Here is a 24,556-nt window from a genome sequence, read left to right on the forward strand (position 1 = left end):
GGGTCATCGTTGTGGTTGTCGTGATCTTGGTCGTTGAGCCCGATTTGAAAGGCTTTGTCCATGCGGTTGATGTGTTGTTCTAGACTTCGGAGACGTTCTAAGACGGTGTCGTTCTCGAGGCCGGTGACGGTTGCTGCGTTGGTTGTGTGGACAGGACGTCTTGAGGCGGGGGAGGGGACATGTTAGTCGACATCACCCACCGACGTGAATTCTTCTGCCCAAGTAGACTCACCTTTCCTTTTCAGCCGATGTAGCTTTGCTTTTGCGTATCCTAGCTCGTGCGGGATATGTGCATGTTTTGTCCTGTCGAAGACAGTTCTGACATATGGTACCTCCTCCACACTGGTTTTTGTCAACGACTGATCAAGAGGTTCCCAATGATTTGTACGGCAGAACTTACCTTGGACTTGCTTATCCGACAAGGAATACTATATGCCGTCAAATCAGTCAATTCCATCTCCCCCATACTAAGCCCGCATAACCGGGTCCTGAATGCGCTGGGTGGACTCTCTTACCATGCCTTGCTGATATATTTCCCACGACTCCCAACCTTCGACGCCCCATTGGTTTGCGTGGCTACAGGCGCGACATCGAGTAAACCAGCCGATGCCGATTGTTCTGCTGTCATAGCAACAGATATGGAACTTATAATGTCGACTTTGATTGCACCGAGGCAACAACAAATGATGTGCGCGCGCGTGGATAAAACAATCCAGATATCGCGAACCAGGACCAAAGATCAACGACCGAAAAACTCGCCCGGACAAGCCCGCGGCAAATGCGGCATGACCCCAGGATTTGGTCTTTGCGGCCTCGGGCTTTGCCCCTCGATGCCGCCTCGGTCCTCCAGTGCCCTCCACAATGTGGGACCCGTGAATAGTCATGCTTGCTTACCAGTTGATGGAGTCGGATTTGAACTGCCGAATGCTAAATTCATCGATGTCATCAACTTTTGCGTCAGGTTGGTTCTTGGCTTGATTGCATTCTAAGAAACTGCTGACTAACATGGCCTCGTTGATGCGGAATTAGAGGTCGTGGATGTCTATTGGGGTTGGCTATGTGATTAGAAGTCAAAGGCGTTTGTCGAGACTTTCAGCAAAGTTGCAATGTATCACTGGTAAGCTTATCCAGGACAAATCTCGGTGGACGAACGAAGATATTAATACATGGTCTCAACAGTCAAGCAGTAGAGGAGGCCCAAAGGCATTTCTCGTACGGCAGCCTACTTAAAGATGTAGTGGCGACCCCCAGTTCATTTTTTTGGTAGAAGACTTGACGGCCATTCACTGAATGCCTAGGGAGTCGCCGTCCTTTTGCCCATCCAGGAAGAGGATTCAACTGACTCGGCTGCGAATGGACGGCTGTCTGGCCAGTACCTTGATATTTTTGTTTGCACAGTGTCCAAGGAGTCCAAGGAGTCCAAGGAGTCCGTCGCTAACCATTCAAATTACTTCCTTCCAGAAGCTTTACTCAATGGGTGCTCCCCAAGTTTCCCCGGGTAGTGCATATTTCCGCTAGAAGCTAAATGCTGGAGAAAAGATGTCGGCCAATGTGAATAATTGAATCACTCAATCGATGGTGAGTGGTTTACAATATCCGGGGACACTCCGGGGAGATTCATTAGTATATGTTCACTAGCATGAATGGATGCCAATCGACTGGTTGAATGTCGAGTGCTGCCACAAGCTGCATTTTGATCCTCATATTCTAGTGGAATCGAAAGTATCTAGTGCATCTAATCATAAATGTTGGTGCTACCGCATCGCATTGGGATGTGCGCGTGATGAATGTGGCCATTTCTAAGTCACCCTCTTTGGCAGGCGGAGATCTACTACCTATGTACCAGCAGGCTAGATAGCATTTCATGCAAGGCCGAGAGATCACTTGCAGACTTCAGACTGCTTAGCCTAGGATCTTAGGGATCAAGTAGGTCGCTTGGGGGAATGGAGCCTTGAGGTTGTTGATTTGTTGATAGATGAGTTAATGAGAAGGAACTTGGTCTCGTGTAGGTAAGCACTCAGGTTCACATAAAATATATGCATACAAAGGTAGCAACATGACCTGTACGAGCATAAAATCGAGCTGGACCCGGAAATGCTATGTCGTGACTTGTCAGCATTCCCAGCGCATCAGTCTGAATCTGTCCTGTTATAGGCTGATTTATTGCCAGACTAAGAGAGTCCATTCAGGCGAGTTTCAAATCGAACCTGCTCTTGTACACACACTCGATGTCGTCGTGCTCCGTGCCGTGGCTTGAAATGAATTCTCGCCTATGAAAGAGACTCCGCTCCCTGTATGGTAACATCGCTCGGAATCTTGACTGGAATGGCATGGTCAAGAGCGTAACTTGAAGATGTTCCGTAAGTGGCACCCGGGGGTCTTCGTCATCTGGCACGTCTCGCCGAGTTCGCCTGAATAGTAGGCGAATCAATGGGCTTTATGCGTGCGAAATAGGCATCAAGGCTCATTAAATGGTAATTTCCACCACCTCCCGACGGGGAGCCTCGCGTCTTCGGCCCTTTAGCCACTGTACTTATGAGTGCGCGCATGTGTAAAGTAGGTAAGAGATGTACTCCAAGTTGTAACCAGGGCACGCCAGGGGTTACCCCTCCCCCTTGATTGCTCGCAAATCTCATTGCCTGCATAACTTTCGCCATTCGAGAAATCTCGCCAATTGCGCCAACATCGACAAAGAAACGGAATTTCTCCCTGTTCGAAAATGGGGAGTGGTGATGATGGCGGTGGATCCGAGGCTTCGACCTCCCAACCCAGAACGGTGTCTCTCTTTCCTGGTTTCATGTGGCATTGTTCAGATTTGACGGACCCATCATTTCGTTTCTCGAGGCTAACTAACTATGTTGGTCTTGTGCGACAGAATATTCTGTGCGATGCGACCTGGTTGCTTTTTCGTGTCTCGGGACCATCATCCTCTTTGATGTTTGCTTTTGAAAAACAAAGGTAGATTGATCAAGCCCAACGCTACACTATGTCGTCGGCCTGAAATTGCCAGGAGACGTCGTGGTCTTGGTTGAAAAGCTCCAAAGGTAATGTGAGATGAACTGTGTCGATTTCGCGGCGTCGTCTCTGATCGTTCGTTTTGCGTGTGTCATACCTCAAGTTGTTGGCCTCGTTCATCAATGGATATCGCGTCTCTGGTTCGGGCCGGTAAGAATGATCACTTTTCCTCTGATTTATGTTGACTCTAGTTTTGTCTAACCTGAAGGAATGTAGTGCTGGCAGCGTTTGAAGATGGATCGAAACTTGTTCAGCGGATACGTGATCAAAGAGCCAAACCTGGTCGAGAGCCTTTGCCTGAAGGACCAACAAATGACCTACTCGATTCTTTGACTCTGGGACCAATGCTCGTCCGAGGTCATTATGATCATGATGTGAAGAGATTTGGCGAACAATACACGTGTGGTGATAGCCAAGCGCGGGAACAGATGAAGGATGTCTTGATCAATCTACAAATGAAATTGATCATTGCCTTGCGCACCATGATGATGGATGAGATGGAGTTAGACTTTGATGCCCTTCAAACAGCCTCAGACGATGGTCGAGTCAATACTGGCGTGTGTTTGGGTCAATTATCCCAGAGGCTTTCGTCAAACCTTCAGGCCCAGGCACATTATCCCACACATAGGGTGTCCTCATATGCTTCCTCTTCGACTTCAACATCTGCTCCGACTTTGCCCGTTTCTTCTTCACTAAATTACTCAACCAGTCAGAGTACTCACTCATCGATGACATTTGCGTCGCCTCCAAAACTTGAGTCTCTACCTGATCGATCCATATCGGGGGTGGTTCGACTACCATCGCCAACACCACCATCATCTTCGGAACCACAAGAACAAGAGCAGGAGCAGGAGCAGGAGCAAGACAAAGAGCCGGAGCAAGAAGAAGAGCCAGAACCAGAGCCAGAATCTCTTCAGGGGGAACCGGTAGAGCTGGGCGATGTTTCAGAATCAGAACAACCTCAAGCAGTTGAAGACGAAGAGGTTTCGAATCAACCAACGCCTGAGACCGATATTGACCAGTCTCTAATTGTCCCAGTCCCTCTTGATCAACAGAGCCTCGACGAAACGAATAGAGATCTAGAGAATGCGAACAGAAAATCCACTCACATCCTCGCATCCGAAGACAAAGGCATGCTTTTATTGTTCCCTCAACCTGGAGGACATCCCAAACTAGCAACTCCACCTAAGAAGAAGCAGGATGAAGGTCAAGTGGCCTCAGAACACCAAGAGCTACCGACGCAGGGGAGGACTCACCAAAGCACAGGGTCACGAGAACGGTTTGGCCCAGATGATTACCAGGATGAAAAGATGAGCACCGACGATAACCAATACAAAAAGAATCTAGGCAAACAATATAGTCCAAGCATCAGGACCATTGCTAGTCAATATAGTCACAGCACTATTTACGACATGTATCACCATCAGCAGCAGCAGCAGCAGCAGCAACCGGCACCGCCGCCAATTAACGCATCAGTAGAAGCTGAGCGAGTAATGTCGAGCATATCATCTTCTTCATCGTCATCTTCATCATCAGCACCAGCACCAGCAGAAGCTATAGTAGCAGAACCACCTCCAACATCGACATCTACACCACCGACAACATCACAATCATCCGGACCATTATACCATAGCAGCCCCGACTATGTCAGATATCTACAAGAAAACTCGCGACCGCCTCGAAGTCAAGCAAGGACGGAGCCAACCACACCAACAGATAAACCACGGGGAAAGAAAATCCTCGGAAAATTCCACGCTGCTCCTCAAGACATCCCCTACCGACCAACAGCAAGATTAGCACGACCAGTGGTAATGAATCGAGCGCCGGAAAAGGGTGGAGCTGGTGACAATAAGACATCTCTCGTCGTCCCTGTCCCTGTCCCTGCAACAGCACCGCCTCCAAGGACCGGAGGATGGCACGTCCACCCTCCTTCTCGATCTTCTTCTCGTCCGAATCACCCTGTTGCTGTGCCTGGCGCTGTCGAGGTGGATGCTCCTCACCGTCATGCCCACAAGACACCACCATCGCCATATCGTCCCCCTTTGCGACCGTTACCTCCACCACCTCTTCCTCCGTCGTTGCCATATGTGGCGCCATCGTCAGCAGTGGCTTCAGCGTCGGTACCAAATCTTTCTCGTTCAACGATGACGATGACAAGACCTTTTTCACCAACTAGTAATCCTCTCCCGCCATTGGATTTTGATTTGGATCTTGGTATAGACTTGAATTTGAATTCGTCGTCGACTACAAGGACATCGACGGCAACAGCAACATCAACATCAACTAGGTCAATATATTCTACTCAAACACACTCACAACCACATACATATCCATATTCATTTCCAGATCCACCACCACCGCCGAGTATTCCTCCTCCCCCTCGTCCAGGGCACCATTCACGTCAACATTCGCGACAACATTCACGACATCGATCACATTCCACCACATCAGCACCAGCCGCTGTCCCACCACAACCACAACCAACATCATCATCATCCTCATCTTCCTCATCATCATCCTCATCCGTAATCACAACAGTCACAGCCATCGCAACAGCGGTCCCAATAGCAACACCCATACCCACCACACTAGACTACGCACCAACCCTCCCCACGGAACACAACCTCCTCGGCTTCTGCAAAGGCGCATTCCGCCTCCAAATCGGCCTCGCCACCAAAGCATTCATACCTGCAAATCGCCCCGTCGGATATGCATCCATGATGCCATACTGGCGATGTAGCAAATGCAATTTCCAAGGACCTGTACACATGTCGACGATAATGACGCATGGATCTGATCGTGGGAAGAAGCAGCAATCTCATCAGCATAATCAACTCCAACCAATTTGGCGACCAATCAAGGAATTCGATCCAAGAATACGAATTGCAAGAAGTATTACCAATGGACCGAGTTGGGATGCAGCTTCTGGTGGTAAGATGAATGGTCATACCAATGGTCATGCTAATGGTAATGCCAATGGAGGTGATATGGATGCCCCTATCGCCATTCGATATAAATGGGCATTTCTAGCTAAGTGTCATGTCCCATTGAAAGGAATGGTCCCGTTCGATACGCCTCAGGGTCATAGTGGCGAAGTGGGGAGTTTTGCGTGTATTTTTTGTGCGGTGGAGGGGAGGGCGAGGGGGTGGGTTAGGGATCCTAATGAGATGAAGGATAAAGATCATGGTCATGACCATGGTATCAAAAGGGAGTCTAACGACAGTATCGGTGAAGTAATGTCTTCTTCAATGACTTCTTCATCTATCGATCAACACCCTCCTTCAACGACAACAATCAGCGCCAACAAAACCCCAAAATCCAAAAGCAAAATCCGAGCTAATATCTCACTCATCAAAATCGGACGAAGCAGTGCATCGAAGAACGCTGCTGCTGCTGCTACAGCAGCCGCTGTTGAAGCCAACGAAGAAACATCGTCTATCCCTATCCCTCCCATCCCTCTATCGCCATCATCATTCCCACGTCCGCCTACACGACCGAACACGTCGAACGGACCCACTGGACCAGCTCCCACTTGGTCATCCAATCCTATTCCAAAATCAACCACAAACAAGACGATGTCTATGAATCTCACACCCACATTCGGCAACGTAGCGAGTTTCATGGCTCATTTGGATCAAGTCCATCGACGAGAGGATGGTTGGCCGAATGCAGAAGTCCAAGCTAGGTTTCACTGTGTGGTGGGAAGAGTAGCGGGGGCGGAGGTTGATGAGGATGGGTGGGAAGTTAACTTGATGCCGTTGGAGGGGGATTTTAGGACTCGAAGTTAATGAGATGATGATGTGATGAGTTTATGGTTCATGAGGGTTCAGGGGTAAACACAGAGAAGGAAAAAAGCGGGGGGTATAATGTAGGTTATGAATAGTGATTAGGAAAAAGAGACTTGATGTATCGGATTGATCTTGAATTTATTGTTAAACTCGCCTATCAAGACAGGGAACTTGAACCAATGCTCACTGGCCATACAGAGACCATATGGTCAGATCAATAAGTAAAACCATCATTCATCCATCTGCCATTGATAACTCAAATCCTCATTCCTAGCCTTCCGACCACGTGCTTGGAACCATTCCTTTTCAAATCCATTACCTCGATCAACACCATCCCATCTCCAACCAGGTAAGATACCATATCGATTAGGTGGCGCTGAACCTTGATATACCTTCTTCTGTACAGTCTTCGTTTTACCACCCTTAGTCACAGCCCCCTTTCCATTCCGGGCTCTTCCATCTCCATCGGCAACATCATCTCCTTCCTCTGCCCTCTTAGACGCCATATATGCCGCCATAGGATCATCCCATCGAACGACTGTTTTCAATTGTTCATTCATATCGTGGTCATCAGCACTTCTGCCTAGCGTGAGGAATTTGGCATCTTCAAGTTCTTGTTTTCGTTCCTCTTTCTGGCGACGTTGGACATCACCCATGGCGTCCTCGCGAGCTTTCTTCTCGGCGGCGATTTTCTCGAGTTCAGCGCGCCGTGCTTCCGCTCGTTTTAATGTCAAGTCGATACGTCGACCTGTGGCGTCTCGATAGATGGTTTGTTCTTCTTCAGGAACATCATCGTCTCCATCGTGTTTCTTTTTCGATTTGCGGGATTTCCGCTTTTCTTCGGCGACTTGTGCTTCTTCTGCTGCGCGTCGTTGCTGTTCTTCTTCCTCGAGTCGAGCTGTATCGGCGGCGGTTTGTAAACCTGCTCGTGCGCCGGATTGCATGCGTGGTTGGGATGTTTCCTGAGGAATGTCGACGACGGCGGGTGCATCTTCATCGTCGATTTCACGGCGTCGAGCGGCAGATTCGGCGGCGGCTTCAGATATGATACGTTCGGCTTCGGCGTCGTCGGTGTTGGCGTTGGTGTTTGAAGGGGCGTCGATGACTTTCCATGAGGTTGTTTTCTTTTTGCGAAACTCGGCGGATGGTGCGGACGTGGCGTAGATGGGCGTGTCGTTGTCATCGTCATCGTCATCATTGCCCTTTCTGCGGGATGATCCTCCCGTGCGTAATGTCAGGTCGGCGTCATCGTCTGCTATTAGAAGCCCAGTATTTTCGCTGTTGGGGTCTTTATTCTTGCGCCGCTTCTTCTTTGGTCGGGACGACTCGAGGAAGTCGGAATTAGAGTTGGGGTCGGAGGCGGATTTGGTGGAGGAAGAGGCATTGAGATAGTTTTTGGCCAGGTAATCGGCGAGGTTTGCGGGAGCCATGGTCTAGGTGAGAGGGGAGGTAATGGAAAAGGTGATGATGTGGTGTTGGCCTAGCCAGTAGCAGCAATTGTCATCGCATCCTCGTCTGATCAAATCAGTATCAATGCGCTGCGTGTGTATAGTCGTTAAACATCGACAGAAGCCAGTGTACAAGGTGCAAGAATGACGGGGGAAATAATTGTTGTTATATATCGAGTCGAGTCAAAGTCAGGAATTATTTGATGTGGTTCAGAATGGCTAGGTGAAATGTTTGTCGTGTTTGTCAAGTTTGCACATTTGCATAATAATTGACGTCATGGTTGTTATGATCTGGACGCGTCACATGTCAAGCATTTGATGTTGGATTTGGACAAAGACAACGAGTCTCACAGAAACTCTATGGATGAATCATTCTGTGGATATTCAGATACCATGTAATACTGTATGATATTCAACGCCCAACACCAAACTCAGACACATCCCGGAATGGACCTCATCGGGAGTGCGTGCCTCTTCCAAGGGCCGTTCATATCCTCAAGAAGCGCCGGTGGCTTGTTTATGTAGTAACGCCTTGCTTCCCTAATGAATCCCTGGGGTATCTTGATGAATCATAACACCACGCGTGGCGGGTGGCAGAATTACAAAAAGCCATAAAATCAACCGTGACAATCAATAAGAGGTTGACAAGTTGAAATGCAAGGCAGTCAGTTCAAATGAGAGTGTTCGATCATCTCAAAGTCGTGTTCATCGTCATCAGCAGTATAGCCTCCAATGGCTTCCTTATCGGTGACGACATCATACTCGTTGTTGACCAACTTCTCAGTTTCTGTGTTTTCAAATCGACGGACAGCTTGAGTTATTGCGTGGCTGAGAACGTCTTGACCGGCCCGGGGGCCAGATCGGTCGTAACTGTACAGGAAGTCCGCATCGGCAGGGATGGGGGCTTCAGACGCGTCCAAAACATCCTCATCGCCAGATGAGGTGTCTGAGACATGTGCTAATGGACCGTCCATGGCGTCCACCACCTCATTTCGGAAAGCCTTGCGTGCCAGCGTAGAAGCATGGTTGCTCAGCTTGTGTTGTTCAATCTGTCGCAGCCTAGCCTCGCCTTTAGGACCACCCCGACGAGCAGGGCGTCCAATGCACTTGGCGCAGGCTGGATCAGGATCGGCGTGCTGGGTGCAGAGGAGGTTCTGAGCAAAAGGTTGCTTGACACCCCGAGCCCATTTGGCGTTGTGGTTCTTGTCTCGCTGGTAGGACTTGGCCCTGCTGCGTAGATCGTTTGTGGAGTTGGAAGACATGATAGAGGAGTAAGAGGAGATAGAGGAGACTGTCGAGGTGTACGTGTTGAGAATATTAGGGATAAGCACTCTTGTAGGGGTTGATGAGTGATGCAGAGGGAGATAGAGTGAGTAAGGACGCGTTGAGTCGACTTGAGGAAGGTGGTGGCGTTGAGGTTGGTGGGATGGAAGGTAGTGGAAGATAAGACAGGACAAAGGAAACCGAGGTGACAGGTACTACCGTTGGTGGTGACGGAGAAGGGAGTGATTCAACAAAGAAATGAATGAGAGATGGTATGTGCACGATGTCAGAGGGTTCAAAAGGGTGTCAATAAGATGGAGAGAGGGAGATGGTATCGGCACAAGGGAGTTGAGATGATGGATATAGTAGAGTATCAAGTGTCAGAGCGAGTCACGCCTTGAAACCGGGTGACGATATCAGGTGGGGGAGATTGAGATGGCGTAGATGGGGATGGGAGGAAAGTGAGGAGCAGGGGAGGAGGGGGATGAGGACAAGACAAACTGGAAGGCACCGGCAGATTGAATCATTCATGATTGGAAGGTGCGAGCCATGCCGTGCAAACGCCATGCAGCTGTGGACGAACCACATGGGACAGGAATAGAAAGAGCGATGGAGAAGAGATAGGCAATCCAACGGAAGGAGCAGAGAGTACCATATGCAGAAGGCGCGTGCCTGAAGCTTGGATTAGGTTGGGCGTCTACGGAGTATGAATGTACCTGGTCCGTAGTCAGAATCAGTAAGAATGAGTCCGAGTGTGTCATCAGTATTGATTGCTGGGTGGTGGGGGCTTGGATAAGGACAATCAAGGCACCAGTAGCAATGAATGGCACCAGTAGCAATGAATGGCACCAGTCACAACCATCCCTAAGGCGTTCGTGTTGGCTGCAAGCTGCAAGATTGGTCCAGGAACCGAACGAAGCTTCATCAAATCTGGACCTCGGACCTTCCGAGCTTGAAACTCTCCTCTTGCTTTAGGAATGGCGCAGTCAACAACACATGACCAAAACGTGGGTGCAGTTATTGGTCGTCATAAGAGAGGCCGAGATCCTGGAAGTCAGCTCCAAGTATCCGCTGCCTCGGGCTCGTTAGGCACGCATGGCCCCCCAATGCCCTGGAACACTACCCAGCGATGACGATAATACCCGGTTTGGACCGCCTTTCAGGTGCTCCCAGCCAAGGCTACAACCCCGTGGCCCCCAGACTTCATTCCTTGCCCCCAGGGCCTCTCTTAACAGATGACCTCATTCACACCCTCCCATCATCCATGTGACGCACACCTCACAATTCATCCAGACATTCAACAGATCATCCATGTCATCCATGTCATCATTCCTGTCCATGGTCCAAGCTTCGCCATGAGAATGATCAGCATGACCACGTTTGTTGCCACACATGGCAAGGACGGAGTTATCTTCCCGTTGGGTCCAGCGTCAACGAGGACTCAGCTGGAAAGTCGGTCGTGTTGGACAGTCCATTGAGATAGCTTAGCCCTTGCAATTTCTTAGTGAAATAGTTCATTCATTTCCATGGCTGTAGGCAGTCCAGGTTAGGAGGAATTCAGGTACTCTAGACCGGAGAGAGACTGTTGCTGTTGCCAGGTTGTGTCTTCTATGCCCGTCTCTTGTCCCAGTGCTTTCCCTCAACCCATACCATGTCCAGCCCACATTGACCACTCAATAACCCTTCTCAAGCAACACCTACAGTTGGCTTGATCACGCCAGGCACCATATGCATCAACACCCATAGTAAATGACTCCTCGTAATTGCTGAGCACCTATGACTCATCCTCTTCCTTGATCTCATCGTCACTGGAGTCATTAGGTAGTCGATTGGGAAACCAGCCAAACCGCCCAAAGTCAATGTGCAGCTCCTCAATCCCTCTTGCCTCTTGAACTTCGACTCCTTCTTGTCTCAATCTTTCAGCTTGCCGATTCGCCCCTAGTCCATCGTCTCCTCGTGAACTGATTCCACCCTTGGAATTAACCACCCGCTGCCAAGGGACGTTGTTATTATGAAAGAAGAACTTGTCCGGATCACTGGGGTCATAAGTCGGGAGATGTTTGAGACACACTCCGACCTGGCGTGCGCGTCGAGGATATCCTAATAACAAGGCAATATGTCCATAAGACGTACATTTGCCACGGGGAATCTGCTGGATTGCCTCATAGACTGCTTGAAACCACCACTGGGCTTCTTCGGATTGTTCTCGGGCCATGAATACCCGTGTGTTATGATATTAATCAATTCGTTTCATCATGGCAAAGTGATGAGTACCCAGCACACCGTACCAAAGGAGTGAGGATGAATTTAGGCCAAAGTCTGGGTGATAAGATTAGATGCACCCTAGAGCCTTACTAATTAATTACCTGCAGCCTGCAACCTCCGGGAAGGTGCAGAAGTGTACCTACGGAGTAGAGGAAGGCGCAATGCTTTGTTTATTTTTCCTTGGCGACCTGGTCTCTGCCTCTCACGTTACCTCGTTGACTGCCTTGGATGTTGACCACAGGCCACAATTTACAACTCTCTCTTCCTCTCTCCCATCCATTACCCTCACTATCTCTCTCCCACTCGCATCATGGCTTTCCGAGGCACGGAAAGTCCCATGGACTTTGAGTGGCAAGCCCATGGTCCTGTCGACCCAACCTCCCCATTCCACAAACACATCATGGACGCTCAAGCAAAGAAGAGTAAGCCCGCATGACATAAAGATAAACATCTATTCCATCTAATATATTCATTCAGGGACACATCGCGAATTCGAGTCGCCCAAGAAACCTGCTTTCCCTGCCCTCCGCGAACCCAACAACCAGCCATACTTCTTCTCAAATGCTCCTCCCACACCTACAACAACCTCACCATTCAGAGCGTCGTCATTCACCACTCCGCGAAAACCATTTGACATTGATTTCTCTTCTGGCCCTGAGAACTCATCGCCTCTAGCTCCCACCGACAATGATGATACCCCCGACGGCAAACCTCTACCCTATGAATTCAAGAGTAGCCCGGTCAAGGAAAAGAAGAGAAACTCCCTGTTTGGCTTTTATGGGAGATTTGCACCCAGTCCAGGCCGAGGCGAAATCCGTAAACCTACTAGCGATGCCATAGCCAAACGCATCCACAAGAAGCGTCGCAAAGCCCAAAAATTTGACCGACAGTTGGTTCTTGGACGAAGAGAGAGTGCAGACGATAGTGACGATGAACCTCTACCCAGTCCAACCCACGACAAGAAACCGCCCGTCCAAGAAGTCGGATGGATGACGGGATTGTTTACATTTCTCCACACATATCCGGACGCCCCTTCAATCATTGCCAAATATCTACAGGTCTTTTTCAACGCCGCCATCCTTAGTGCATGTCTGTACATGCTTTGGTCCTTCTATGCCACCATTCGAGCCGACGTGGATCGAGCCAGTGATGATGCCATGGCCGAAGTGTTGGCTGAGATGGCCACGTGCTCCAAGAATTACATTGAAAATCGATGTGCGGCAGATACGAGGCTACCTGCTTTGGAAACAGTGTGTACCAACTGGGAGCTGTGCATGAACCGAGACCCTTCGGCGGTGAAGCGAGCCAGGCTCAGTGCACATACATTTGCCGAGATCTTTAACAGTTTTGTGGAGCCAATTAGTTTGAAGACCATGTGAGTTGCGCCAGGGTTCAAATGTTGGTGTTATCAAGACTAATTTATATCTAGGTTGTTTACTATTACAATGGTGGTCGTAGGTCTTTTGGTCAACAACTGGACCTTTACCTCGTTTCGACGACAGCAAGAAAGCTATGCATATCGACCGGCATCAGGCTCATACATGCATCCTGGACAACAAGCTGCAAATATTGGACATTTCATGGCGTCACCAGGCCTGCCATATGGGCAACAGCCTTTTATGGGATGGCATGGTGAGCGTGATGAAGGACAACAAGCCATTGGATATCAGAGAAGTCCAAGCAAGGAACATCGATCTCGAAGCAGGAGTCCAGAGAAGAAAAAGATGCTATTGTAATGTACAAAGATGGTCATGACATATAGAATAGGTTGAATGATCATGTCCTACTTGTACAATTTTGGTATTGGTGTTTTCGTTCCGTGAAGTGAATCTCGAGTCGCTGGATCCACGGAATTATATAAAAAATAATCATCTTCTTTGCCGTCAAATTCTGCAACAGAATGTTCCCGTTGATGATTCCAGATTCCACGCCCTTTGATCTACAAGGCGCGCCTAGTATTTTGACGTTTTTTATTCAGTACTCCCCCGACTCAAGCCGGCAAATTCTAATGTATATAATCCTCCACCAATTCTCAAAAGCCCGATTCAACAAATACTTACTCCGAGGTTGTGTCAAAGTTTTTAGATCTGCATATCAAACTCAATTGTCAATATTATAGCGCTATATTACTCGATATAACCTCGACTTCCATTCCACCACTACCACCACTCTACTACTCACTCTACTCTCCCATCCTCCCATCCCCCATCTCCATTCATCCAAAATGGCCGCCCTCACCACCCCCGACTACACAATCCGGCACGCCACTCAATCCGACATCCCCACTATCCTCGCCATGATCAACGAACTAGCCACCTACGAACACGCCCTCCACGAAGTCCAAGCCACTGAATCGTCTCTCTTATCAACCCTCTCCTTCCCAGATAGTAACGGCGGCTTCACACCCGGCTACGCCAAAACCATCCTCCTACTCCCTCACACCGGCGCCCCCGCCGGCATGGCATTATATTTTCACAACTACAGCACCTGGCGCTCAGCACCGGGAATCTACCTCGAGGACCTATTCGTACGACCGGAATATAGAGGTAAAGGGTATGGCACGGCGTTGATCCGCGCTCTGGCGAGAGAATGTACTCGTTTGGAATGTCGGAGGCTGGAGTGGAGTGTGTTGAAGTGGAACGAGCCGAGTATTCGATTCTATCAGGGTGAGAGTGTTGGTGCGACGAGGATGGAGGAGTGGGTGGGGATGAGGGTTGATGGGGAGAGGTTGCTAAAGTTGGCGGAGAGGGAAGATGGTGATAAATAAATGATAATCATATCATGGATGTCTCGAGTCCTGTGTCTTGTAATTCCAATCTTTATTGTTGCCCTATGTATTCATTCTTCACCTTTCAACTCTCGTCCTAGCCTGTCCTGTCCTGTGCTGTCCCATTTCATTCCCAACACGCCTGCTTCCACCAAAAACACAACACATTGATTCTCTCCAGGAAGATACTCCCCCATTCATCTCCAGTTTCTCCCCTCACATCAACACACAACATGAATTCTGTTTCTTCGCCTGGTTATAAAACATTTTACTTTGCGCACTCAAACCGTCCGACTTGGCCACCAACGAATCAATCTTCTCGCCTCTCTCCAAAACACTTTCAATCGTCTTATGCAACACAATCTTCGTCTCATCCAACTCCCTCTGCACCTTCATGATACTATCCGCCTGATTTGGATCTTGATATTTCGTCAAATATTCCTTCAACTGCGGAAACGGCTTTGGCGAGGTACTCGGTGGAGCGTACGAGGATCGAGGGTTCTGGGATGTGAATTCGTCGACAATCTTCGAAAGGAGTTGATGAGCAACTAAGGCGGGGTATTCGGCGTCCGAAATAATGATGCCTGCAATTCCCTGTGATGATCCATAGGCGTGGAACGTGTGTTGTCGCTCTTCAATGTCTTGTCGTACGCCGGCTCGTGTTCTCTCCGCCACGGTTTTGGCGAACATGGTCATGAATTCGCTGTAGCTATAGAAGAGTGTTAGGATCGCGCGTGTGTGTCCCTGCGGGTTTTGGTTTCTGTGTAGTTACCTCTGTCTGGTGAACCGTGAGAATGAGGATAGGTCTTGTTCCACAGCCAGCTCAATCGCGGGAACTGGGTCATTTCGGAGAATCTGTCATAGTGTTAATATGTGTATCTCAGTAAAGGAGGAGAGGAATAGTGTTGGCTTACTCCAATGTAGAAGATCTTCATGGTGGCGGTGAGTGAGGAAATGGGGATGAGATTAGGAGGGATGCGAAGACCGGTGTGAATTGCTATGAGTGATCTGAAGAATCGAGTTGAACGGACCAGGTCTTTGTCGGTGGATAGACGGGTTCAAATGTGAGACACAAAGAGTATGGTAATTGTGACAGCCTGGGGTTGCGATAGTTGATAATTCGATTGACAGTCTGTCTTTGACCGTGTTTGGTTGGAGGATGAATTGGGACGATTGGAGGTTGGGAGACGTCACATGTCATCAGGAATAAACAGGGGGACAGTGGTTTGGGTGGCATGTCGTAGACTCTCCAGGCTGCCATGCGCTAACATTTAGGCGCCATGAAAGGCGAATAGGTGGAAGGATCACCCCTAACAGGTCTTTGGAGTAGCCCCCACCCACCTAAACACACCTAATTGCGCCCACGGTGTCTAAAGCCTCCGCATAGATTCCCCTCCCCTCCGCCTCCGCCCCTCCTTCCGTCATCAGATTCCCTGTGACAAATTCCAACATCGCACATCATTTGAATGGAAGGAATTTCTGGGCTCAATTCACACACCCTCTGCCAGTCATCGACACATTATATGACTGTCAGCACATCCTGAGTACATTCTCATGGCCCAGTCTATGCCTTGAAAAATTGCCAGCAACTCAAGAACCCTTCACCAAACATCTCCCCCTCTCCCATCCTCCATCATGACTCAGTCAACCTTCCAGTCAGAAGCACAATGGCTCCAACAAGTCTCTGCCATGAGACAGGCAATTGCCAACCTGAAATTGCCACCTCTCACAGATGACTCTCAAATATATGGCTCCGACTTGGATCTCGACGCTGATTCCAGTGAGGGCCTCGACGACGACATCTGGGACCTTGACGGCGATTTCGATCAGAGTCCCGCCACAGACGATTTCGACCATGACTTCGACGGCATCCAACCTCCTGGCAATGCCTTTGACCGGTCATGGTTGAGTAAAAGATGTGCTGCCTTTGCCAAAACCAGACCAGGCATCCATGCTTCCGACCTGCAAGACCAGATCTCTGCATTGCTCGCCTCCGACTCCACCGACGACGAACTGCAAATGTCCTTGGCCGACATCCTTGGTTATGACGACCTAGATTTTGTTATAGAACTAATCTCTCACCGCAAAGAAATCATCGCCGCCAGTCTACCGTCGACACACCAGACTGATGGCTTGTTCCAAGGCCTTCAGTCTCGTCAAGACCGTGAAGCCTCCCTCAGAAAGCAGGACTATGACCACAAGCATGCTACCTTGGCCCCAGCCTTTGATAGAAGTGGTCCCAAGTACCCTCATGTCTATAAATCCGAATATGCTGCAGCCGGAAACATGCTCGACGTTTCTGGTCGGAGGTTTGCCCTGCCTATGGGAACTAGTCGAACTGAGCACGCCAAATATGAAGAATATTCCATCCCAGCCGCAAAGACGGGTACTTTGGCTATCGGCCAGAAACTCGTCAACATATCCGAAATGGATGGTCTATGTCAACAAACATTCAAAGGTTACAAGAGCCTCAATCGCATGCAAAGTCTCCTTTATCCCGTCGCTTATCACACCAGTGAAAATATGCTCGTTTGTGCTCCAACAGGTGCCGGCAAGACGGATGCCGCCATGTTGACCATCCTACAAGCCATCTCCAAGAACGTTATCCCGAACCCCATCGATGAGCCCGACGCCAAGGACTTTATCGTCATGGCCGATGACTTCAAGATTATCTATGTTGCTCCCATGAAGGCACTGGCCGCTGAAGTCACCGCAAAATTAGGATCTCGTCTGGCATGGCTTGGGATTCAAGTCCGTGAATTGACTGGAGATATGCAATTGACCAAGAAAGAAATCGCCGCCACTCAAGTCATCGTCACCACCCCGGAGAAATGGGATGTCGTCACCCGCAAAAGTACCGGCGACACCGAATTGGTTCAGAAAGTCCGACTACTCATCATTGATGAAGTTCATATGTTGCACGATGAACGAGGTGCTGTTATTGAGTCTCTGGTCGCCCGTACCGAAAGACAAGTCGAAAGTACTCAGTCTCTGATCAGAATTGTCGGTCTATCAGCCACCTTGCCCAATTACATTGACGTCGCAGATTTCCTCAAGGTCAATCGTATGGCCGGTCTCTTCTACTTTGACGCTTCGTTCCGCCCTGTACCCCTGGAACAGCATTTCGTTGGCGTCAAAGGCAAACCTGGCAGCAAGACACAACGCGACAATCTTGACCATACCACCTTCGAAAAGGTCAAAGAATTACTCAAGCAGGACAAGCAGGTCATGGTGTTTGTCCATTCTAGAAAGGACACCGTCCTTGCTGCGAGAACTCTATACTCTCTGGCAGTCGAAGATGGCTGTGCTGATCTCTTTGTACCAAATCCAGATGATCCTGCATTTTCAAGAGCTATGACTGATCTCAAAACAACTCGTGGTCGAGAACTCCGAGACATCATCCCCAAAGGTTTTGGTTGTCACAATGCTGGGATGGCTCGAACTGATCGAAATTTCGTTGAACGAGTCTTTGCCGACGGTGCCATCAAAGTCCTGTGCTGTACTGCCACGTTGGCGTGGGGTGTCAATTTGCCTGCCGCCGCCGTCATCATCAAGGGTACTCAACTGTATAGCTCTGAGGCTGGAAAGTTCATCGATCTGGGTATCCTCGATGTGTTGCAAATCTTTGGTCGTGCTGGTCGTCCACAATTCCAGGACAGTGGTATTGGTTATATCTTGACTGTTCATGAAAAATTACAACATTATCTTTCTGCCGTCACTCAACAACAGCCTATCGAGTCAAAGTTCTCTCAGCGCCTTGTGGACAATTTGAACGCCGAAATCAGTCTCGGGACCGTCACCTCGGTGCCTGAGGCGATCACCTGGCTCGGTTACTCGTATCTGTTTGTTCGTATGCGTCGAAACCCACAGGCATATGGCATTGATTGGAATGAATATCAAGACGATCCACAACTTGGCCAGAGACGACGAAAGTTGATTATTGATGCCGCTAGAACATTACACCGAAGTCAGATGATCATCTTCAACGAGAAGACGGACGAGCTTCGCTCTAAAGACGTGGGCCGTATTGCTAGTCAATTCTACGTCCTCCAAACCAGTATTGAGATCTTTAATACTATGATGCGACCTCATGCAAGTGAAGCAGATATTCTGAAGATGATCAGTATGAGTGGTGAATTTGACAATATCCAATCCAGAGAGAACGAGGCCGGAGAGTTGAGCAGACTTCGAAAGGAGTCCGTGGTGACCGAGATTGAAGACCGCAAAGGCCCACAGCAAAAGTCTGAAGACGAAAAGGAGCAGAAGATCATTGAGAACCATGCAAAGACAAACATTCTTCTACAATCTTACATCTCTCGGGCCAAACTCGAGGATTTCGCTTTGGTGTCGGATCTGAATTACGTTGCCCAGAACGCGGCTCGAATCTGTCGAGCTCTCTTCATGATCGCCCTTAATAAGGGTTGGGGCTATCAATGTCAAGTATTGCTGTCCATGTGCAAAGCGATCGAGAAACAGATTTGGCCATTTCAGCACCCCTTTCATCAGTTTGATCTACCCCTTTCGGTCCTGAAGAATCTGGATGACAAATCTCCGTCTTCAAACATCGAGAGCCTGCGAGAAATGGAGCCAGCAGAGATAGGCAATCTCGTCCACAACCAAAAGGTCGGCAAGACGATATCCAAGCTGCTTGACAACTTTCCTACCATGTCTGTCGAGGCCGAAATCGCACCTCTAAATCGAGATGTCCTTCGCATGAGACTTTATCTCTACCCGGAGTTCGCGTGGAATGACCGTCATCATGGGACATCAGAGGCTTATTGGGTCTGGGTGGAAAATTCCGACTCGTCTGATATATATCATCATGAATACTTTATCCTCAGTCGGAAGAAGATGCATGACAGCCATGAACTCAACTTCACCATTCCTCTCGCTGATCCACTCCCATCACAAATTTATGTGCGAGTGATATCGGACCGTTGGATGGGCGCAGAGACGGTGCAGCCTGTTTCATTCCAGCATCTCATCCGTCCAGACACTGAGAGTGTGTACACTGATCTTCTCGATCTTCAACCACTTCCGATCAATGCTCTCAAGAACCCAGCTCTAGAGGAGTTGTATGGTCAAAGGTTCAAGTTCTTCAATCCCATGCAGACTCAAATCTTTCATACCCTATACCACACTTCCAACAACGTGTTACTCGGTTCTCCCACAGGATCTGGCAAGACGGTTGCTGCTGAACTTGCTATGTGGTGGGCATTTCGGGAGCGGCCTGGTAGCAAGGTTGTCTATATTGCTCCTATGAAAGCTCTCGTTCGCGAAAGAGTTCAGGACTGGCGAAAACGTCTGACCGGCCCATTAGGTCTCAAGCTTGTTGAGTTGACTGGTGACAATACTCCCGACACTCGCACCATTCGTGACGCAGACATCATCATTACTACCCCAGAAAAATGGGACGGTATTTCCCGATCATGGCAGACCAGAGGTTACGTTCGACAAGTGTCGTTGGTCATCATTGATGAAATCCATCTTCTTGGTGGGGATCGTGGTCCTATTCTGGAGATCATTGTTTCCCGAATGAACTACATTGCATCTCAAGCCGAATCTGGCTCCATCAGATTGGTCGGCATGTCGACCGCTTGCGCGAACGCAACTGATTTGGGAAACTGGTTAGGGGTGAAACCTGGAAACAATCAGGGTCTATTCAACTTCCGTCACAGCGTCCGGCCTGTCCCTCTGGAAATCTACATCGACGGCTTTCCAGAGCAAAGAGGCTTCTGTCCCTTGATGCAGAGCATGAACCGGCCTACATACCTGGCAATCAAGAACCATAGCCCGGACAAGCCGGTCATCGTATTTGTGGCATCGCGAAGACAGACTCGACTTACGGCCAAAGATTTGATCAATTTCTGTGGCATGGAAGAAGACCCTCGAAGATTTCTCCATTTTGATTCCGAAGACGATCTTAGCCATACACTTGCAGCGGTGAAGGATGCTGCACTCAAGGAAGCTCTGAGCTTTGGTATCGGTCTGCATCATGCCGGTCTCGTCGAGTCGGATCGTACCATGGCCGAACAGCTTTTTGCTGCAAACAAGATCCAAATATTGGTTGCTACGTCCACACTTGCCTGGGGAGTCAATCTGCCCGCCCATCTGGTTGTTGTTAAAGGCACACAGTATTTTGATGCCAAAATCGAGGGATACAAGGACATGGATTTGACGGATGTTCTACAAATGCTCGGTCGCGCAGGTCGGCCACAATTCGACACATCAGGAATTGCACGGATTTTCACCCAAGACTCGAAGAAGGCATTTTACAAGCATTTCCTCCATACTGGATTCCCTGTGGAAAGCTCTCTTCACAAAGTGCTCGACAACCATTTGGGAGCCGAGGTTTCTGCAGGAGTCATCACCACTAAGCAAGACGCCCTCGATTATCTGACATGGACATTCTTCTTCCGCCGTCTTCACAAGAACCCGACCTACTATGGACTGGAGATCTCGGCTGAAGAGCATAAGGAGAGTCAGCTTGCCGCACGTCAACTCGCAGCAGACTACATGATCACTCTCGTGGACAAGTCAGTGGCCGATCTTGCCGACAGTGATTGTGTTCTGGTGCACAGCAACGGGGATATTGACAGTACGCCGTTCGGAAAGATCATGTCTTACTACTACCTTTCACACTTGACAATTCGGAAATTTCTCTCCAAGGCCCGTAAGACGCCACCTGGACAGACAACCTTTGCCGATGTTCTTGCGTGGGTGAGTTCAGCAACCGAGTTTGATGACCTTCCTGTTCGGCACAACGAAGACCTGATCAATGCCGAGCTGGCCAAGAATCTGCCATTAGACACGGTGGGCCTTCTAGATGGCCTGCCTCTGTGGGACCCGCATGTTAAGGCATTCCTACTACTGCAGGCGTTCATGTCGCGCATCGATCTGCCGATCACCGACTACGTTGGAGACCAAACCAGTGTACTTGACCAAGGGATTCGAATCATCCAGGCTGGAATTGATCTCATGACAGAGTTGAACAAGCTTGATGCTGTTCTACAAATGGTGCGGCTGCTGCAATGCATCAAATCCGCGCGTTGGCCAGAGGACTACCCTCTCAGTATCCTCCCTGGAGTCAGTGAGATTGCAGATCCCAAGCTCGAGGGTAAAGTGCCTAGTGATCTCGTCACCACGGCTGTCCTTGCATCCCGCCACGGACCCAAGACCCTTGATGGTTTACTGAACCTCTTACACATCCGCGCCACAGGTACCCGGTCACAATTTATCAAGGCGGCAAACACGCTTCCAGACCTGACCATCTCCGCTGCGCCAGACAGCACGACCGATAATTTACGTGTAAGCATCAAACGCGGCAATAAGTTCATTGATTCAGAAGCCCGAATCCACGCTCCAAAATTTCCCAAGCCACAAACCGAAGGGTTTTTCGTCCTAGCCCTTCCACCCGGAGCTGCAACCTCCTCTACCACAGCGGTGAATATGACTACCAGAGATATTCTGGCTTTGAAACGCGCCAACTGGCCCTCGGTCTCTAAGACCGGCCGAGGTGTGAATCAAGTCTCTGGTGTCAGTCATGTCAAATTGCGTGTGCCGGTCGAGGAACTTGGATTAGGAAGAGAACAGGTGGACTCTGTTGTCATCGTTGATATTGTCGTTCTCAGTGATTCATATCCTGGTATGGAATGGAAGTTAGAAGCGGTCAAAGTCAAGGTTGCGGTTGGAAAGCAATCGACGGATGGTCCAGAGACTATTGAGTTGTCTGGGAGTGTAGATGAGTCGTTGGTAAAGAAGGGGAAATAAGGGTGGGAGTAGAACAGAGTAGAATTGAAGGGGTAAGGCGAGAGTCAATTCTAACGTCTATGATATATCACATTTGCCATCGAAGGACAGAAGAACGGCTATGAACCTATGAATTGGACACTATAGATGCTTATGCCTCCGACCTGCCAACTTCCTCACGTGCCTTACTTTTTGAAAGCTCCCTTTCCACTTCTCAGCCTCGGCAGATTTTCCCCGCATCAAGTCTCCAATTTTCCTTTTCTGTAACAAATATATTAACCACTCCTCGAGAGTAACTCTCTGAATAGTACGAGCTCTTAACTGCAAGAGCTGAGCCCCCAAACGGAAACCACCGAAATCGGGGCAACTTTATACGCCCATTTCCATCATTTCTCCTATCGTAAGTTTTTCTCGGAACTCAAGTCGGACCTGTTAAGTCCCTTGAATCTCCACCTTTCAGACACTTTTCGACCCCGATAGGTTAGTCCACGCTGTGCACTGGGCAGGTCAAGTTGCGAGATCGGGTCTCGAAATTTGAAGTGGATGCTAGGAACAACGTCACGAGATAAATAAACAGTTCTCTTATAAATAAGTAAGGTATTCTGGAACCTGTGCCACTCTACTTGGTGTCAATTCTCGATTCTTGACCGTTCGGTATCTCGAAAACGAAAAGTACACAACCATCAATATGGCCGCCTCGGTTCTTGGACAATCAGCAAGGCGGGGCTGTTATAATAAAATTGTCGCCAATGAATATCTAGTGGGATTCTCTACGGGCTCGACGTCAAGAAGGATTCTTACGTGTGAGAAGAAACCGTTGTTGACAACTACATCATCATCTCCACCATCAATATGTAATCATCAACCCCATCGCCCATTCAGCACTACTCGAAATACAAGGCTAGCTTCACCCACCACTACATCTCCATCTCCAGAAGCCGAATATGCATTCAACCCACCCCACGCCCGACCTCTCGACGGCATCACCATCGTGGCTTTAGAACAAGTCATCTCCATGCCCCTCGCCACACGCCACCTATCCGACCTGGGCGCACGCGTCATAAAAATCGAACGCCCCGGCATCGGCGATTTCGTACGTCACCACGACAAACGCGTCCGCGACACGCTCTGCTCCCACTTCGTCTGGATCAACCGCAACAAAGAATCCCTCGCCCTGGACATCAAAAAACCCGACGACATGTCTCTCCTCCATAAAGTCGTCACCGAAAAAGCCGACATCTTCGTACAAAACCTCCGGCCAGGCGACGCCGCAAAAATGGGTCTTGGATATGCCGACATGAAGAAATTCATGAATGAAGCGTATCCCGGAGAAAATCGCGGTGATAAATTAATCTACGCGAGTATTTCCGGATATGGCAATCAGGGACCATATACGCAGAAAAAGGCATATGATTTATTAATCCAAGCGGAAGCAGGCCTGCTAGAGATTACGGGCACGGAAGAACAAATGGCCAAAGTCGGGTGTTCGATTGCAGATATTTCGGCCGGGATGTATGCCTACAGCTGTATCATGGCGGCGGTTCTCCAACGACAAAAGACAGGCAAAGGATGTGAAATCGACGTTTCCATGCTTGAAAGTCTGGTCGAGTGGATGGGGTTTCCCTTGTATTATGCCTATGAAGGCCAATCACGTGTGAAACGTGCGGGTGCCAGTCACGCCAGTATTTACCCGTACGGTCCATTTGCCACGGGTGACGGAAAGGGGAATCCCAATGGTGGAAAGGTGATGCTGGGTGTGCAGAATGAGAGGGAGTGGAAGATTCTCGCGACGGATGTGCTCAAACGACCTGACCTAGTGTCGAATCCCAGATTCAAGGATACGGCTTCCAGGGCGCAGAATCGAGATGAGTTGGAAAAGGTCATTGTGGAGGTTTTTAGTGCTTATTCGCCTGATCAGGTTACCGATATGTTGGAAACGGCGGGGATTGCGAATTCAAAGGTAAATGATATGCCGGATGTGTGGAATCATCCACAATTGTTGGCGAGAGATAGGTTTAGAGAGGTGGATACGGAGGTTGGGAAGATTAAGACTTTTTTGCCCCCGGGCTTCTCGGCACAGGTGGAGGCCAGGATGGAGAGGGTGCCGACTATTGGGGAGGATAATGATCGGATTATTAAGGAGTTGGAAGAGGGGAGGAAGTGAGGAAGAAGAAGAACGAGAAGAGGAGGAGGATGGGAGAGGGGAGAGGGATTTCAGATTTATGGGTAGAAGTTGGTTGATGTCTCTCAGAGATTTTATA

At 49.2% G+C, this 24,556-nt stretch overlaps 8 protein-coding genes across 8 annotated transcripts; 4 read left to right on the forward strand and 4 right to left on the reverse strand.

Annotated features, from left to right (window-relative positions):
• Window positions 1-6,916: 6,916 nt before the first annotated feature.
• On the reverse strand, window positions 6,917-8,412 carry PV10_07452 (uncharacterized protein). The gene has a single exon (XM_016372353.1). The coding sequence runs from the start codon at window positions 8,231-8,233 to the stop codon at window positions 7,034-7,036; it is 1,200 nt and encodes a 399-aa protein (XP_016221685.1). The 5' UTR covers window positions 8,234-8,412; the 3' UTR covers window positions 6,917-7,033.
• A 217-nt stretch (window positions 8,413-8,629) lies between these two features.
• On the reverse strand, window positions 8,630-9,839 carry PV10_07453 (uncharacterized protein). The gene has a single exon (XM_016372354.1). The coding sequence runs from the start codon at window positions 9,511-9,513 to the stop codon at window positions 8,917-8,919; it is 597 nt and encodes a 198-aa protein (XP_016221686.1). The 5' UTR covers window positions 9,514-9,839; the 3' UTR covers window positions 8,630-8,916.
• A 1,120-nt stretch (window positions 9,840-10,959) lies between these two features.
• PV10_07454 (uncharacterized protein) lies at window positions 10,960-11,821 on the reverse strand. The gene has a single exon (XM_016372355.1). It carries the CDS (start codon window positions 11,727-11,729, stop codon window positions 11,289-11,291), a length of 441 nt encoding a protein of 146 aa, XP_016221687.1. The 5' UTR covers window positions 11,730-11,821; the 3' UTR covers window positions 10,960-11,288.
• A 199-nt stretch (window positions 11,822-12,020) lies between these two features.
• PV10_07455 (uncharacterized protein) lies at window positions 12,021-13,563 on the forward strand. Its single transcript, XM_016372356.1, has 3 exons — window positions 12,021-12,201; window positions 12,257-13,154; window positions 13,209-13,563. The coding sequence occupies exons 1-3, from the start codon at window positions 12,090-12,092 to the stop codon at window positions 13,513-13,515; spliced, it is 1,317 nt and encodes a 438-aa protein (XP_016221688.1). The 5' UTR covers window positions 12,021-12,089; the 3' UTR covers window positions 13,516-13,563.
• Window positions 13,564-13,799: 236 nt separating this feature from the next.
• Window positions 13,800-14,546, forward strand: PV10_07456 (uncharacterized protein; the record flags this gene model as incomplete). The annotated part of the gene is made up of 1 exon (XM_016372357.1): window positions 13,800-14,546. The coding sequence occupies exon 1, from the start codon at window positions 14,004-14,006 to the stop codon at window positions 14,544-14,546; it is 543 nt and encodes a 180-aa protein (XP_016221689.1). The 5' UTR covers window positions 13,800-14,003.
• On the reverse strand, window positions 14,544-15,704 carry PV10_07457 (uncharacterized protein). The gene is made up of 3 exons (XM_016372358.1): window positions 15,461-15,704; window positions 15,319-15,401; window positions 14,544-15,255 (listed from the first exon to the last, which is right to left on the reverse strand). The coding sequence occupies exons 1-3, from the start codon at window positions 15,479-15,481 to the stop codon at window positions 14,763-14,765; spliced, it is 597 nt and encodes a 198-aa protein (XP_016221690.1). The 5' UTR covers window positions 15,482-15,704; the 3' UTR covers window positions 14,544-14,762.
• A 336-nt stretch (window positions 15,705-16,040) lies between these two features.
• On the forward strand, window positions 16,041-22,453 carry PV10_07458 (uncharacterized protein). Its single transcript, XM_016372359.1, has one exon. The coding sequence runs from the start codon at window positions 16,182-16,184 to the stop codon at window positions 22,314-22,316; it is 6,135 nt and encodes a 2,044-aa protein (XP_016221691.1). The 5' UTR covers window positions 16,041-16,181; the 3' UTR covers window positions 22,317-22,453.
• A 530-nt stretch (window positions 22,454-22,983) lies between these two features.
• On the forward strand, window positions 22,984-24,532 carry PV10_07459 (uncharacterized protein; the record flags this gene model as incomplete). Its single annotated transcript, XM_016372360.1, has 1 exon — window positions 22,984-24,532. The coding sequence occupies one exon, from the start codon at window positions 22,984-22,986 to the stop codon at window positions 24,457-24,459; it is 1,476 nt and encodes a 491-aa protein (XP_016221692.1). The 3' UTR covers window positions 24,460-24,532.
• Window positions 24,533-24,556: the final 24 nt, after the last annotated feature.

This window comes from Exophiala mesophila, assembly GCF_000836275.1.
Source record: "Exophiala mesophila strain CBS 40295 unplaced genomic scaffold supercont1.5, whole genome shotgun sequence".
NCBI classification, from domain to species: Eukaryota; Fungi; Ascomycota; class Eurotiomycetes; order Chaetothyriales; family Herpotrichiellaceae; genus Exophiala; species Exophiala mesophila.